We start from the raw sequence: 17,638 nt of genomic DNA, 5'->3' as shown, positions 1-17,638 counted from the left end.
CAGAGAGAGCGGGGCTTAGTCGTTTCCCGAGGCTTCCTTGATGACACGTTTAAAAGAACATGGTGGGGTGCACTTCCTGGCATTAGCTTTGAACTTGAAGTGGTACCAACAAACATTATAACCCGGTACATTTGGACTGGGAGAGCGCCTTCGTCTCTCTGAGCGTGATGGGGAACGTGCTCGTAACTCGTGGATCGAAATGGCAAGTTCTGATACAGCTTTCTCCAAACGAGAGAGCCGATCTGTTTGGTGTGCGGTTGCACCACTGGTGGAACAAATGTCTGAATTAGGACTGGTTATCTCCATAATTTTGTCAGCCATAGCGGCCAAGGTATGGAGACTGTCTTGTTTGGTCACTAAAACTGAACGTACGTTGTTAGGCAACCTCTGTAGAAAGAGCGTTCTAAGGAATTCGTCCGTTACTTGTGTACCGGCCAGTGCCCGCATTTCTCTTAGTAGTGCCGAGGGCCTTTTGTCTCCTAGCTCGATTTCTAGGAGTAATTTTTTCGCCTTCCTACTTTCGGATTCTTCGAACTCGTCGATTAATCGCGTTTTTAGGTCCGTGTAGGGCGTGTTCGTCAACGGTTGGGATATTAGATCGGCGACCAATTCGGCTATTTCACAGTCAAGCGATCCTAGTACATGATGGTATTTTGTAACTTCTGTCGTGATATTAGAGACAGCGAATTGTGATTCCACCTGTGTGAACCATACTCTAACGTTCTTTCTCCAAAAGGGTGGAATTTTCACCGATACACGTGCTACCTCGACGGGGTCTTCGCTCTTGCTCATGACGGAAATATATAATATAAATACTCACAAAATTGGGTAAATAAGTTCTTGTGATCACGTTCGGCTCACCACTTTGGAGTCTTGATCAATTAATTGCAGATTTCAATTAATAAAACAAATTTATTAAGCACTCGAATACTGTACAGAGTGCCGGCAGTGTCGTACACGTGGTCAGACAGACTGTCCGGGAGACAAAGACCGAAAACTAAGGACGCGGTAAGTGTTGCCAGGTTGGCCACAATGAAAACAGACGGTTCACAATAAGATTGCTTTGTGATGAGTTTCCACAAATTTCAAATACTGTTTTGCATGAGATTGTTGCAAAAACCGATGTTCAGCAGTGGCTGTCTTCACTGGCGGCATCTTTCTTTGAAGAGGGTATAGACAAGTTGGTTTCCCGATATGACAAATGTCTGAACAATGGTGGTAACTATGTAGAAAAATAGTTTCAGACGTGCTCTTTCATGTAAAAATAAATTTTGTTTTGAAAAAATATTTTTTATGTGAGTTTTTCCAAAACAGTACTTACTTTCCGGACATGCCTCATATATAAAATTACTTGTCCTGACTGACTGACTGATTCATCATCACCCAGAGCAAACCACTGAACCTAGAGGTGAAATTTGGTACACAGTTAGGGTACGTCATGAAAATGCACACTAAGAAGGGATTTTTTGAAATTCCCCCGCAGGGGGAGAAGGAGAGGATTAAGGCTTAACCGGAAGAATGGCTTCTACTGTATTATTTTAGATGTGATTTTTCGTTTTCAACTACATTTAATTTTCATTGAGTACTTAGATGTATTAAATTGATAACATTTCAGACATTGTTATAAATATTTTCATATATTTCGATTTTAAAAATGTTCGAACCGTTTCAAATTCGAATTTGTTTTTGCATATTGGTTCGATTATAGAATGATTGTAAATGTTCCAGAAAATTGATCAAATTGAAAATAGTTCGTTTGATTCTCAGCAATTCTCATCGGTAGGTGTTATATAACAATTACTATGGTTGTTGAAATACTGAATATAAATAGGGTTTGCTCGCAAAATCCTCGCAGGCAAAGCCGCGGGTAACAGCTAGTAATACATAAAAAATAGTGTTGCAACGAATAGTATATTTGGCCTCAGGCTGAATATTTGGCCAGGAGCGTGGCTGAATAGCTGAATATTCGGCCAAACTATTTGGCTTGATTAACGCACGTATGAAAATTGTTGTGCAAACCTCATTATGGCAAGGACCCTGCTCTCTATTGGCCCACTGTCACTATGCTTGGCCAATCGCATTAATTCTTGACAGTAGTAGCGGACAGACAAGAGCGTCATAGCAGTATGCGATAAATATTGATATCAAATGTGAGTAACAACGAAATGATCTACACATGTAAATAACGGAAAAAGAACAGAGAAGGATTGCGAAATGAAAATGTGAAAATAAATATAAAATTGAGTCGATAACATAATCAAACAAGTCGAAGCAGCTTATTGGTGCCAATGCCAAACAACTGTTGTCATAGACTTCGGAAAGCTAAATGCTTGTAATGAAAGTCACTTAGTGTGCACAGGCGAAAGCCTGGGACTGTTTGGGCTATCAAGCTGTCTCAAATCTGTGAAATCATAACTGTGACATATACTGACGTCCTGTCTGTCTCTTTTCTCCGTTATCACCACGCTATGAGTCACATAATTATAAAATGGAAAAGCTATGACGGAAAAGTGACGAATCGAAAGTATCGTGAGCGTGTATTATGATGTATGCATAAGCATACGTGGACTAGAGAGATAGAGGAAAGAGAAAGGAAAAAGCAAAGACGAGCGCTTAAAAAGGATAGGCAGGGTCAGACCCTCAGATGTGTGTGACGATTCTCGAACGAATAGGTGTGTACTGTACGTGTGCTGATATTTGTAATTATAAATTGTAAATACATGTGACTAATATTTTTTTTATTTTGTGCATGTTATAAGTTATAAATAAATATAAACAAACAACACTAACCCGATAACATTAAATCTAAATACCAAAAATGATTAATTTACTGTGTTTTTGTTATTTCTTATTCCTGTTTTTAGGTATTCGGCCGAATAGCGAAAAATAGGCCAAATACCGAATAGTAACCGAATATTCGTTACATCACTAATAAAAAAGCAATTACTCTCAATAATAAAATGAGTCAATTAATTAAATATTTTAAATATTTTAATCCATCATCAAAGCAGGTAAGTCTCATGCCCTTATAATAATTAATAATTTAGATTTACAATCAGAGAAAGAACAAATAGTTTCTATGGAGGAATATGAATCCTTTAGAAGAAATCAAGAAGAAACTAAGTAAGTTGATAAAAATACATAAACAAGAACTTTCAATTCAAGAATATAAGAAAATAGAAGATTTCAGTAATGTATGAACCACTCAACTCAGTATCAGACTTAAAACCCATAAAGTAGGTAGGCATTATAGACCATTGGTTGATTTTAGATATACTGTAATATATAATTTAGAACATTATATTAAAGATTATTTACAACATATATCATATTCCAAATATAGTGTTAAAATTACCAATCAATCTCAAGACTATTTATATGGCCAAATTAAAGATTCTTTCAGATTGGTTAGTTTAGATGTGAAGTCGATGTACCCTTCAATACATTTGGATTTTATTATAGAAAATCTAAGCAGATTTAATTTACCAGATCACATCTTGGATTTTATAAATTTTACCTTTGAAAATAACTATTTTGCAGTTTCAACAGAGTACTATCGTCAGAAGGATGGAATAGCAATGGGATTGGTGGTGGGCCTGAATTTGGCTGAAATTTGTATGATCTCAATTGATGAAAAAATCTTCCAATTCAAAGGTATTGTCTTCTATGCAAGGTATGTAGAGGACTTACTAATTTTATATGATTCTGATATTACTGCAGCACAGAACACTGAAAGTTATGCAAATACTTTGAACAAAAACATCAAATTTACTTACGAAGATGAGATACATAATGAGATTAAATACTTGCATGTCATAAATAACGAGACAGAAAGAAAAAGTATTGTTCCATAAGTATGAAAAGACCTGTAATATCAATAAGGTAATCAACTACAGATCATACTGTCCTGAAAAAAATTAAATGAAATGTATTTCTTATGGAATTGCAGAAAATATATAATAGAACATCTTTACAAAAATACAGTGGTGCCTCGTACAACGTACTTAATCCGTTCCAGGTGCACGTCCGTTAAATGAAACGTCCGTTATACGAAACGCATTTTCCCATAGAAATACATGTTAAAACATATAATTCGTTCCGCAGCATAAAATAACCGTACTGTACCATAAAAAATGAAAATGCAGCAGACACCAATTATGCCGGGTAGTCAGATGTTGTGAGGAGGAAGTGGAAGAACACTTTCTTCACACATTCATACAGATACAGACTTTTTACACATTGCAGCGGGTCTTTTTTTATTGTTTTTTAATCGGAGTCAGATTCAGGAGAGGCTACAGGAGCTTGCAGGGTCAACTTCTCTTGTTCCATCCTTTGTTTTTTGCCTGCTGGCTTCTTGAAAAACATGACCAAGGTGGTCTGTTTCTCTTTCTTCTTTAACACCTGTCGGAAATGACGGACAAAGGTGTCATCGTAGAGATCATTGATCCTGTTGGCCTCAGCTCTGTTTGGATAATGAGTGTTGGTAAACTCCTGAACCTCTCCCCATTCGACAAGAAAGTTTTTGTCAACTTTCACTCCTGATGATTTCTTGCTTTGTTTCAATTGAAATCACCTTTCTGTTTTTTTAGAAGCCATGATGCATTATAAATGACTTAACTTGCCAGATTATATGATACGAATAATTCTTTATTAATTAAGATCACTAAACACTTCAACGAGCTACTCTCGCTCCGTTTGTTTTTTACAACCTCTTTTCGTCCCGCCACCTCGGCATCTACACAATTACATTTCGTTTATTTGAATCGTCAACATATACTGTATTACATTACATTTAATGTTTATTTAAATCATCAACATATATTACATTACATTTAATGTTTATTTAAATCATCAACATATATTACATTACATTTAATGTTTATTTAAATCATCAACATATATTACATTACATTTCTACTTCAGATATACAAATAATACATTTTAATAATACTAATATATCCTAAAAATAGCAGATTGTCATTGGCAACGGCAAAAGAGTGGAAACATCATTCGCACTTGTTCGAAGAAAGTCCATTGTTCGTCTCACGTAACTGCCGAACGGAAAGTCCATTGTTCGCAGCAAGTCCGTTGCTCGAGTCACGTAACGGTCAAACAGAAAGTCCGTTATTCGCAGCGTCCGTTATCCGAGGCGTACGTTATACGAGGCACCACTGTATATAGATATTGAGGTTAAAGATGTTTTTAAGAAATATTTGTTAAATGACTACCCACGGCAACATATATAAATGGCAGGACCTCTATATTAATAAAAGATATAATGTTAAAAATAGAAAAATTGATAATGTATTTATTAAAATTCCTTATGTTAAAAAACTGTATGAAAAATATAAATATTTCTTAGGTAACCACCCAGTGAATCTGATAGGAAAACAAAGTAACAGATTTAGTAAAAGTATTTATTTAATTAATAAAGGAAGTACTACAATTAAGAAGAATCCTTTGGATGTGGCCGGAGTCGTTTATAAACTTCAATGCACCTGCACAGATAAGAAGGTTTACATCGGTGAGACAGGAAGAAAACTCGGAATAAGATTGAAAGAGCATGAAGCAGCTGTACGACTGAAAAGAATAGAATCTCCCTGGTATCAACATTGTAGTAATAAAACCTGTACTATTAACTGTAATAACATAAAAATATTGTATAAAATAGAAAATGTATTTATAGGATGTATTGTGGAACACTATTGTATTAAAAATTATGCAAATACCATTAATTTGAATACGGGAGTCAACATAGATGTATGCTGGGATAGGTTAATAAAATATAAAAGCACAGATAATGTTAAACGAAATAACCACTGATGAGGCTGTAAAGTGAAATGAATATGGTAAAAAAGTTTAATAAAGTAAGAAGTGATTGTTGAATTCAATTCTTTCCACTTGTGAGTTTCTTCAGGAAAAACTGAGTAATTTTAACTCGTTAGTTTAAAAGAGAACTTTAAGTATCTTTTGGACTTTTTAATTTCTTAAAATTTATAGAAATCAGTTTATATGGAGCATGCACAATACAACTAACTTATTATAGAACATTTGCACATGATAGTATTCGGAAGAAATTCATATCTAACGTTTATTCGAACGGTAATGACCAATTTTGTAAAGCCTAAGGAAGAGCCCAGGAGGGGTATTGAAAATGTTTGCAAATCTAGAAAAGAAACCACTCCAATTAACAGGTTTGAAGAATACATATAAATTAATTAATTTAGAGTTACTGGAAGAAAAAAAAATCAGCCTGGAGCAGGATTCAAACCCACAACTCCTGCTTACTATGCAGATGCGTTGCCAGTTATGCTACCTGGACCACCAGTCTGATCTCTTCCAGTATATATAAACATATGTTATAACCATCGACGGTTATTACAATGCAGTTGGGAACACAGCCAGTGCCCACATCCTGTAAACATCTCCCAAGGCACTCAGTCAGCCATCGCAAACCCCAGAAAATCATATATATATATAAACAAACAACATTGCTAAACCCAATATATTAGGGTGGATCAAATGAAAATGGAACAGTAGCTAGCCACAACAGTAGCCATTATTTATTTTCAAATGTAATTACCAAAATTACACAAACACTTGTCCCACTGTTGTACCAAGCGGTCAATACCGCGTTCCTAGAAAGTGTTTGGCTGAGATTGAAACCAGTTTTGAACAGTGTCCGTGACTTCGCTGTCTGATCGAAAATGTTGACCCCCACAATGTTTTTTTTTTTAGTGGACCAAAGATGTGAAAAAGTCACATGGTGAAAGGTTGGGGTTGTATGGTGGGTGTTCCAACACACACCACCGAAACTTCACAAGTATGCTCAGTGTGCAAGTGGCTGTATGTTGCCATGCATTGTCGTGGAGCAAAAGCACTCCAGAGGACAACATTCCTGGCTGCTTGGTTTTTATTGTTGCATGCAAATGATCCAGAATATTGCAGTACTGATCAGCATTGATTGTTTGACCTTGGGCCAGGAACTCAATGAAAAGTGGACCTTTCATATCGAAAAAAAACATCAGTATGATTTTGACCTTACTCTGCATCATTTTGGACTTCTTTGGTGATGGGGAGCTGGGATGTTTCTACTATTGGCTTTGTCGTTTGCTTTCTGGTTGGTAGTGATGACACCAAGATTCATCACCTGCCACAACTCTGTCCAAGAAATTGTCCTCAGCACAATATCAGAGAAGATACTGCAAGGATAATCCCATGTGAAGCCACCTCTGATTGTCTGTGAGATTGTGTGGCACTCACTGTGCACTCAGTTTCCTGTAATGCAGTTTCTCCGTAATGATGGCACAAACAGAACCAAAACTCACACCCACCTCATTGCTGATGTCCTTTATTGTGCATTGTCTGTTTGCACAGATGATCTAATCAACTTCATTCACCAAAGTGTCCGTGATGACAAGGTGACTGTCCAGGTTGCAGATCATCTTTCAAAGAATCCTGTCCCTCATGGAAGTGCTTGTGCCAGTCCTGCACACGATTCAGTGACAGCGAGTGTTCTCCATACACTGTTTTCATTCGCCAATGCACTTCACAAACTCCAACACACTTTGCCGCTAAAATACGAATAACACCACGTTGCTCTTCTTTAGTCACAAGCACGATGCAGACTGATTGCCTGCCGGACGACACTCCTGGCCGATCACCAGCTCATACCACGTGGTTGTGCACGCTTACCAAGGGTGAGTTCATTCCTCAATAGGTTTTCTTCTCTTTCACCTCCTGCTCTACATCTATACACAGTTTTGTTACACTCACATATACCGAATTATGACCACTGTTCCGTTTTCATTTGATCCACTCTTATAATAATGTTAATTTGTAGAATATTTGCCCTCAATAAGAAACCTTGTTGAGGACAAATATCCTGCTTCTTCTGCATACAGGAAAGCCAAAAAAGCTCTCAAGCTTCTAAGGCTTTCTAGAAACTACATCATTCATAAAATAAGATGTTTTTGAGGTGGTCAACAACATTAAAACATTGTTGAGCAAGAAGCAATTAATCATCAATGACAAAGTCATTTTACAGTCTTGTTTGACTAATAGTAGCCACCATTGTAATATACATTTAGAAATTTGTTAAATCACAATGAAAATTAAACAATCTAAATCAAAATTCAGCATTTGTTAATATCAAAATTATTAGTTTAAAAAATATATTATATATAATACATGCAGTTTAGCTATCACTCCGGTCACTTATTAACTTATAGATATAAAATCTCAATGTATCAATTTTGTCATATCATTATTATATATNAAAAATGAAAAAATAATTGTTTTTTTTTTTTAAATGAATTTCAAAAGTTTGCAGAAATTCTATATAATTTTTACTAGACTAATCTAGATTTGCTCTCTTGAATAATCTAATAATGAATCAAGAATAATAAATTTTTTAATTGCACAATCTACGAAGGAAAAATTGTTAAAAATCATGATGATATATGTTAATGACGCAATTACTGTTCTTTGAATGGAAAACTAATTTTGTAACTTTCCGTAATTTATTGTTGTAATATAATATTGTTAATTGAACATCAGTCCTTATTTTATATTTTTTACTTGTATTCTGTTTTGTTGTACTTTATTCATTGTACTATATGAATTTTAATCAGTATTTTACTGTTAATTAAGAGGAGGAAATCTATAGTCTTAAAAAGACTTTTCCTATTGTAATTGAAAATTTTAAAAAATAAATATTAGACCTTACTTATAAGAATTAGAGTTATATACTCAAAGGACAATTTTTTTAAAAATATTTTATATATGAAAAATTTCCTTTCAAAAAAAATGAATTACATTATTTTATATTTTGTAAATCATTTTAATGTGAGATTTCTGTTTTGAGAGATGACTAGGATGCTGTCCATGTATACTGACAATATTATCATCCCTTCATTTCTTGTTAGTGAACACATGGATTGGCCATACTTTTAAAGTTTTGTGGAAATATGCCATATTTTATATTTATTTTATTAATAATTTTATATCCTTTCTTTCTTCTTAGTTTCATTGTCTATCCTTTCCAGAATGTTCTTTCTTAACTCTTTCTTCTTGGGTGGTGATGACTAATCCTTTGAACAAAAGAGATGAAGGAAACCCTGAGGGCTATGTTAGGAGAACAACTAACATTCTTCCTTCTGGTATGTCAGAGAGATTGGACGTAAGAGGATGCACTCTAGGTCATTTTTGGCAATGACTAGAGACGAAAGGAGGCCTAAGCAAGAATCAAGGCAAGTCCAGTAAAGAGATATCATAGAGACTCCCAACCACCATCAAAGCAAATTAAGTGAAAACCAGAATTTATCCATTATCCCTAAGAAAGGAAAGGATCTGGAATTTTCATCATCCCCAAGATCACCATCAAAAATTGGGTACCCACATTCACCTATCCTTACTTCTATTGTTCTTTTCTGTCTACCGATTTCCTCCTTCCTTAGATTTAGTTAGTTGTAAGTGCTTAGTCATAGTTTGTTTTAAATTTGTTGTAAAAATATTGATAGTTTATTGGTGTCGCAATAGTAGTACTAATAACTGTTTATTCTCTCAACATTTGTACAATATATATTGTAAAATTGTATACTGGGACTGAGAAGAGCTGGTATTCCAAAGAACTGTTACACTTCATGCAAAATAAAGATATTATTTTATTAATGTATCTTTGTACTTTTCATTTCTCAACCTATCCTAACAGTTTGGATTCACTTAAACACTTCTCTAAGTGATTATTCCAGCACCACCCACTTTGATTTAGGCCAGGGGTCACCAAACTTTTTTCACAGCAGGCCACATAACTGAGAGAATAACAAGGGTGGGCTGCATAACTATGTTGTTCAATACAGTATACTGAATACACAATAATTAAGACAACCAATATATTTATTTACTAATACACAAACACAATTGCTGCAGCAAGCTCGTAATCACTTTTCTTAGAAACTTTATTGCAAGTACTTACACAAAATATCTGATATCCAATGTCACAAAAAGTTGCCAAATTTTTTATTTCACTGATTTTACTAAATATTATACGTGGTATGATCCAAAAATTTGGGGACTGCAGTAATGTATGACAACAAAAGCATGTATTTGAAGTTACAGCGTATGAAATGGATTCTATCAAACCACCCCTATGTGTTCAGGGTGGTTTTGCCCATGTCACGTGATTAAACTGTGAGCGCTGTTGTTTTCTTTCAGAGATAGTTACCTTTATTTTGCAACGTAATAAAAATGGAGTTTCAAGAACAGCACTGCAACATTAAATTTTGTCAGTGTTTAGATAAAACACCTATGGAGACTTTAAAATTGCTAAGAAAGCTGTACTGTGATTCTACCATGGCGAAATCAAAGGTGTACAAATGGCATTGGCGTTTTAAAGAGGGCCGAGAATCCATTGCAAGACAATGAACACTTTGGCCAACCTTCAACTTCACGGAACGAGGAAAATGTTGAGTTGTCTCTCAATGTGTTTGCAAAGATCGTCGCCAAACCCTTGAAAAAATCACTGCGGCTACTCACTTATCAAAGACTAGTTGCCAGAGTATTTTTATGGAAGATTTTAATATGCACTGAGTGTCTCAGCACATTGTCCCTTGGCTTTTGACTTCTGAACAAAAGGAAGAACAAATGAGAATATTGGATGATTTAATCAACAAAGCTGATAAGGATCCAGCTTTTTTGAACTACATCATAACAGATGATGAAACGTGGTGTTATTTATTTGATATCCAATGAAAACATGCTTCTTCAACATAGAAATCACCCTCGAACTCCTCACCACAATTGAAGAAATTCCGGCAGGTTCGGAGCAAAGGGAAAGTCATGATGGAGGTGATTTTTGATTCTCAAGGAATTGTTCATTCAGAATTTATTCCCGAAGGCAGAACAGTAAACAAGGAGCATTATCTAGACATTTTATGTCGTTTGAGGGAATCCATTCGTCGTAAATGGCCACAGATGTGGCAAAGTGGAGACTGGTACCTTCTGCATGATAATGCACCTGCACATCGGTCCCAAATGGTCACACAGTTTCTCACCAAAACTCAAATAAATGTACTTTCACACCCTGCCTATTCACCAGACTTAGCCCCGTGTGATTTTTATTTGTTTCCATCAATGAAAAAGCATTTGCAGGGACGCCGTTTTGTGTCATCAGATGAGGTGAGAGCAGCATCACAGTAGGCCTTACAGGAGGTTTCAAAAAATGCCTTCCAGCAATGCTTCCAGAAGTTATACGAGTGCTGGCAAAAGTGTATCATTGTCCAAGGTGATTACTTTGAAAGTGGTTGTGCATCAGCAATATAAACTTTTTAAGGTAAGGAATTTTAAGCCAAGTCCCTGAACTTTTGGATCGTACTATGTATTACTGTCAGATGCAAAAATCAGATTGGACCAATTTTGGCATTTTTACTTACACTTATTTTAATTTTTTTCTACATAGTAAGTTTATCTGCAATCTAAGATATTTCCATATAAATAATTATGTTTTAGCTCATTTGTGGCACAGGGCGATGGTGGGCCAGATCCAGCCTGTGGACCCCTGCTTTAGGCCATAGATTGCTTTATTAAGTTTGCAATGTAAATGCTCTTTGCCCTTCTTTCGGAATCCATCTGATTGCTCCAGATATATTTCTTCATTCAGTTTGCTGTGTAAGTATGCTGATTTATCATCCTATTAGTCCAAAAATCAATTATTCTTTATTGCTACAGCTGTTAGTAGTCTTATTATGTCAAATCTGATACAGAAGAGTATATCTTATTATAGTTGATCAATCTTTGCTGCAAAAAGCCCTTTGCCACTAAGCATGTCTTATATTTCCTATTCTCTGTATCCTTGTCTTTAATTTTGTAAACTCACTTGCACTTGATAGGGGTTATGCCTCCGGATAGATCCATTAAGTTCCATACTTTATGTTTTCTTAAAGATTCCATTTCCTCTTCCAAGGCCACTTGCCATTTGGCTGGGTCATTTGATTCCATGGCTCTCTTGTATATCAAAGGTTGTATATTGTCATGGCTTTCTTTTTGCTGAGTGTGGCAATTCTTCCATAATTTTCATTCTATATTCCTTCCTAGGTCTCCCCCTCTGTTTGGTCTGAGTGATTCGTGGTCTTCCACTTGCTTGTCAGTTCTGATCTGCTCATTTTCGTTTGTTTCATCTTCATTCTTGGATGAGGTGTGTTCAAGTTTTACTTTTTCCTTGCTAAGTTCAGGATTTCTAAATGTATTTCTTTGTAGTCACCTCTCTCTTTTTCATGGGCTTGGTCATCTTTGATTACTGTAATGTCATCATTTCGTTTGTTTGGGAATTTGTTGATAAATTTTACATCTCTGCTTATTATTACTCATTTTGCTCTCATATCCCATAGACAATAGACCTTGGACTCACTTGAATATCCTATAAGTATACATTTGATAGATTTTTCACGAAACTTTCCTTTTCCTGGTTTGTCTAAAGCAAATGCTACTTGACTGAATGTCCTGAAATATTTTATAGCTGGCACTCTCCCTGTCCATTGTTTGAAGTGTATGTTACCTTCTAGGCTCTTCGATGGGCATCTATGTCTAATGTACTAAGCAGTGTAGACCGCCTCTGCCCAAATGTTTTCTTTCAGTCCTGCCTGGAGTAACATGTACCTTCCCATTTCCACTAGTGTTCTATTTCTTCTCTATGCAATGCTAAAACAGCATTGCATAGAGAGTGTATAACAAGTTGTTTTTTCATTTCTTATTCCCTTTTATGTTAGGAAGATTTCAAATTCTTTGCTTGTAAATTCAGTTCCATTGTCACTTCTTATAGCTTTAATTTTTCTTCATGTCTTATTTTTGGCAAAGGTTAGGTGTTTTGAGTTTTTCAAGAGCCTCACTTTTGTTTTTCATTAAGTATATTTCATACCATCTAGACTAATCATCAATAGATGTGATAAAATATTTTGACCCATTCAATCATGCAGTTCTCATTAATTTGCAAATATCAGTGTGTATGACCTCCAATATTTCTTTACAACTCTTGTTCTTTTTCTGGAATGGTGATCTGGTCTGTTGTGAGAATCAAGTCCTTTTTGATCAATTTTTACTCCATTAGTCTTCAGGTTATTAGCCAGGTGTCATACATCTCTTTCATTCAGGTGACCTAAACATTAGTGCCATAATTTCATTTGCCATAATATTTGTTCCAGAAAATTTAGATTCTTCTCACCTTTCTTTCATATAATATAGCTCATCTCTTTATATGCTTGTATGTGAATTTTCTTGGTTTTTGGGTCCATGATGACTGCCTGATTCTTTTGGAATAATACACTAAAGCCATGATCATTTATCATTTCTACTGACAATAGGTTTTTTTCTCCAGTATAAGGAAGTGTGTTCTCTAATTTTGCTTTAAATCTATCCTTTGTCTTAATCACTACATTACCACTTCCCTTCATTTCTGTTGTAGAAGAATTGGTAGAGTTCAAGTCTCTTGAGTGAAATGTTTCAATGTTGATAAACCTCTCTTTCACATAGCACATATGTGAAGAAGCACCTGAATCTAAACACCATCTCTGATTCTCTCTATTCTTTTGTTGTGATGTTCACGTTACATGACTCTGCATAAGTTTTTGTTTATTTCTATCACAATGCTCTCACTTTATGACCAAATTTCCACAAATATCGCATTTGAGTTTAAGTGGACCTCTGTTCTCTGATTGTTTTACTCTTTGTTTGCTTATATATAATGCACCTGAAGTCTGAATCATTGGTACAGTCATTTCATTTTCTCACTTTATTTTTAGCAAATCCAGAGAAAGGAGTTTCTTTTGTGTCAAACAAGTTCAGAATACTATATAGCAGTAGCACCATTAATAACTCTTCATTTAGAAAAATTTCCATTTCCTTTAACTTATCTACTATGTCAAAAAAGTCTCTTACATAATCTGTCATATTGTCTCCTCCTCCTCATTTTCTTGAGTATTAATTTCTTTAGTAGAATTGCTTTCCTGGCAGAACTTTTCAATTCAAAAATTTCATGTAACTTATTTCATATTTCATTTGAGAATTCACATCCTTTTGTCTATTTTAATTCTGCTGGGCTTATAGCAAGAATTATATCATCATTGCTTTTGAATCTGCAGAGTCCCTTTGTTCTGCTGTTTTTTTTTATACTGTCATCTTCGGGTATAATTTCTGGTTTTCTTTTATCTGCTGACATATTCCCAGGAATCATTTTTAATCAGTAGTGACATCATCTGTATCTTTTATATATCAAAGTTCTCTTTACACAATGGCTTGATTCATATCGCTAGTTGACTGGCCGTCTTGCACATGTACTTTCTCTATGTTGAAAAGTTCATATTTCAATATTTAGTTTGCAGTTCCTGGGCCCATAACTATTGTTGTTGGTAGAATAATGATAAAAGTCTCCAATCTTCTATTATATTTGTGAGTCTATAACATTAAGACTAACTTGCCTATATACACTATGGTAACTGTAGGACAAGATGAACACACATGTATACATGTTGGTAGTCAAACACAAAAATGTTTTCTGACAATGTCTTTTGTTTCCTTACCCTTTGTTTTTGGGGTTGACAGTGTTGTCACTTTAAATTCTCCACATATATTTATTTTCTTTCCATTAACAAGTAATTCTTAATGTAGTGCAGTGTTGACTAATTTTACAGGCTTATCACACTTTGTACATTATATGATGGAAAAGAGTCAGAGATAAAGTGGAAAGGAACAGACTTTATTGCTATTGAAAATGCTTATACTTTTCCACTTGATCTATGACTCTCTTTCATCACTTAACCTACATGGTATGGTGTGATAAGTCTCTAAAATTAGCCAACTCTGGGCTATGTAAAGAAGTTTGTAAGATGTAATAATGCAATCCAATTCTATGTCAACTGCAGGAAGACTAGTCACCAGAATTGTTATTTGAATTGTTCCAATTATTTGAATTTCAACTTGAAAATTCAGACAAAAATAATTTGATATTTGCCCAGTAGGAAATAAATTCATCTTGTTTTATTCTTTGTATTTAATTTTAATTTAGTACATAAGATATAGAAAAACAATTCTACTTTTTGTGTAAAATAAAATGGAGAATATATGAAAGAATACATGTAGTAAAAAAAAGTATAACTAATTGCCTTTGAGGCTTTAAAATTAAACTATTATTTCTATCACTGTATTTGCCATATTAGAAAATTGCCATAAATTGTATCCTATTTTATATTCTTACTTCTGTTTTGTAAAATTATCAATTACTGCAATCACATTATATCAAATATAAAGACATTGTGAATCTTTTCATTTGATAATTTTAACCTCTACATTTCTCTTCAAATTTTTCATTATGTTATCTGTGACNTTAACAATCCATAGTGAAGTAATTTTAGTTATAAACCTGTAAAGGATACAAAGTTACTTTTAAGTTATCTCTCTATGCATACGTCTATATGCAAAACAAGTAAAGGTTACTTCTACTCAACATTGTAGATTTTAACAGGAAAAATCAGGAAATTCTCATATAAAAAATTAAAGCGTAATAGTTCAATTTAAACAAAAATGAAAGAGAAAATTTGATAAGAACGTATGTTTAAATGTATCATCCACTAACATTAAAAGGATTGACATGAATTAGGATAAACCAAGTGGGCGTGTTGCATTTTTAATACTTATATTAATTAATATATGTTTATATATATATTATATGTATAAATATATATTATTTAATTCTTCTAAACTCTTATATAACAACTATAAGCTTTATTATAAACGTTATAAAATGTAATTAACGTATTGTACAGTATTATAAAGTGACATTTTCTTACCATTTTCGTGAGTGAAATGAAGACTCTACTGCCAACTTCGAGTCACAAGTTCCTGCATGGAAAAACGCCGATAGATGTCACTTATTTCTATTTATAAATATTAAATATTTTTATAAGTTTTATTTAACGTAATTGTTTGATTTTAAAATATATCATTTGTAATTAAGCTGAAATGAAATAAAAATAAACATAATTAATTAATATTTTAACAGATAATAATTTATTCGTGTTTTTTGTTTTTTTTACTTTTTCTTAATTTTTTACATTGCGTAGGCTCACCGTATGTCCTCTTTTCTCCGGGCATGTCCTCTTGCTGAATGTAAAGTTTTTGTTTTTATTTTTATTTTTTCAAAACGCAATGCCAAAGGGAAGTGATCACATATTTGCAAATAACAAGGAAAAAACCCAAATTAAAATCCCAATACAATAAGAAGCAAACAAGTGGACTGCCGGATGGCCGAGTAGTCAAGGTCCTTCCACTCTAGGGAGCCTGGAATCTAAATCCGGACGGGTCGAAAAATCCCCAGGAATTTTTCGGGGGTGATCCGACCGGATATGTCGGCCCCCGTCCCTCACCACTCGTCCGCCCCATTGTGGGCCTGGCCGAACCCATAAAGGGCATGCTATAAGAGGCCTTCTTAGTGCCCACATGGCGGAAAGAGTTGAAAAGAAAAAAATAAGCAAACAAATGAAAACCAATGAAAAAACAGCAAAGTATTTGTTGGAGTAGATTTTTTTGTAGATATACAAGAATGATAAAAACAAAACTTAAAATTGGAAAAGTATATGTATTTTTGTACTTTTTTTCTTTTTGTTCTCTTTGAATAATAATAAAAAATTGAATAAATTTTATTTTAATTTTAAAATATATATTCAAGCTTTGATTAAGCAATAGTCATTCGTTTCTGTATAAAATGTCGGCATAAATGTTTTATGTGTTCATCTTTATTTATCTTAGAATATCAAACAGACTTCATCGTAGATAATAATGCCGGAAATAGCTTGAACAAATATTAACTAAAATTTTAAATAATATAAAGTGACGATATCAATGTAAATAAATATTAACATTTATCGTGTATTATATTTTAAGGTGTATGTTAAGAATTAGATTCTTTCTGAATTTTAACATACATCTTAAAATAAAATACAAGGAGCGCTCTTTTTTGTGTTAAACATTTGATTTCAATGATTTTAAATGTATTTTATCATTCACAGTTCGTTGGTCAGACTCGAACCCACGTTCAACTACTATTCAGTAGTTTTATTCACTCGGCTACTGGTGTGCCCTTATGTGAAAAGATTTGATCTAAACAAAATATGATATATATTATCGTCGGGAATGCTGTTAAATATAAGACAACTCTTTAATGTAATGAAAATCTAGTGTATATAGAGGTTAAGGTTATCACGTTTTGAAATGCTCAATGCAAGACAAATCGACAACCAGAAAAAAGGAGAACTATAAAAGAAAATTAAGTATATTAATAATAAAATTATGATCGGAGAAATTTAGGCGACAATTATCAATAATTTAATATAACACCGTACATTCAGATATACTATATATTGTCTATTCATTATGTCTGAAATTACGAGTCCGGAAAGTTCACGAATTTTGCAAATAGAAGTTGTTTGCATTTACTTAAAAGCTAACCAGTTTGTCGCCTTCGAAGTAGTCCCCTTCTGAGTCTAAGCTCCGAATTCAGCATTTCTGCCACGAAAAGAACGCTTCCTGAAACGCTTCTTTTGGGATGACGCTCACTCCGTTCAGCGAATTTTTTTAATGATGTCAATGGATT

At 34.1% G+C, this 17,638-nt stretch overlaps 1 protein-coding gene across 1 annotated transcript in view; it reads right to left on the bottom strand.

Moving 5' to 3' along the window:
* The window catches only part of LOC111629899 (vacuolar protein sorting-associated protein 26B-like), a 69,139-nt gene extending 53,210 nt beyond the window's left edge, over positions 1-15,929 (bottom strand). The window contains exon 1 of the mRNA XM_023373827.1: positions 15,837-15,929. Within this exon, the coding sequence (XP_023229595.1) occupies positions 15,837-15,839 (3 nt within the window). The 5' untranslated portion in view covers positions 15,840-15,929. The remainder of the gene's footprint in view (positions 1-15,836) is intronic.
* Positions 15,930-17,638: the final 1,709 nt, after the last annotated feature.

Source organism: Centruroides sculpturatus, unplaced genomic scaffold (assembly GCF_000671375.1).
Source record: "Centruroides sculpturatus isolate CEXI.00-Female unplaced genomic scaffold, Cexi_2.0 scaffold528, whole genome shotgun sequence".
NCBI lineage: Eukaryota > Metazoa > Arthropoda > Arachnida > Scorpiones > Buthidae > Centruroides > Centruroides sculpturatus.
Note: the sequence above shows the minus strand (reverse complement) of the source record. Positions and strands in the feature narration are given on the sequence as shown.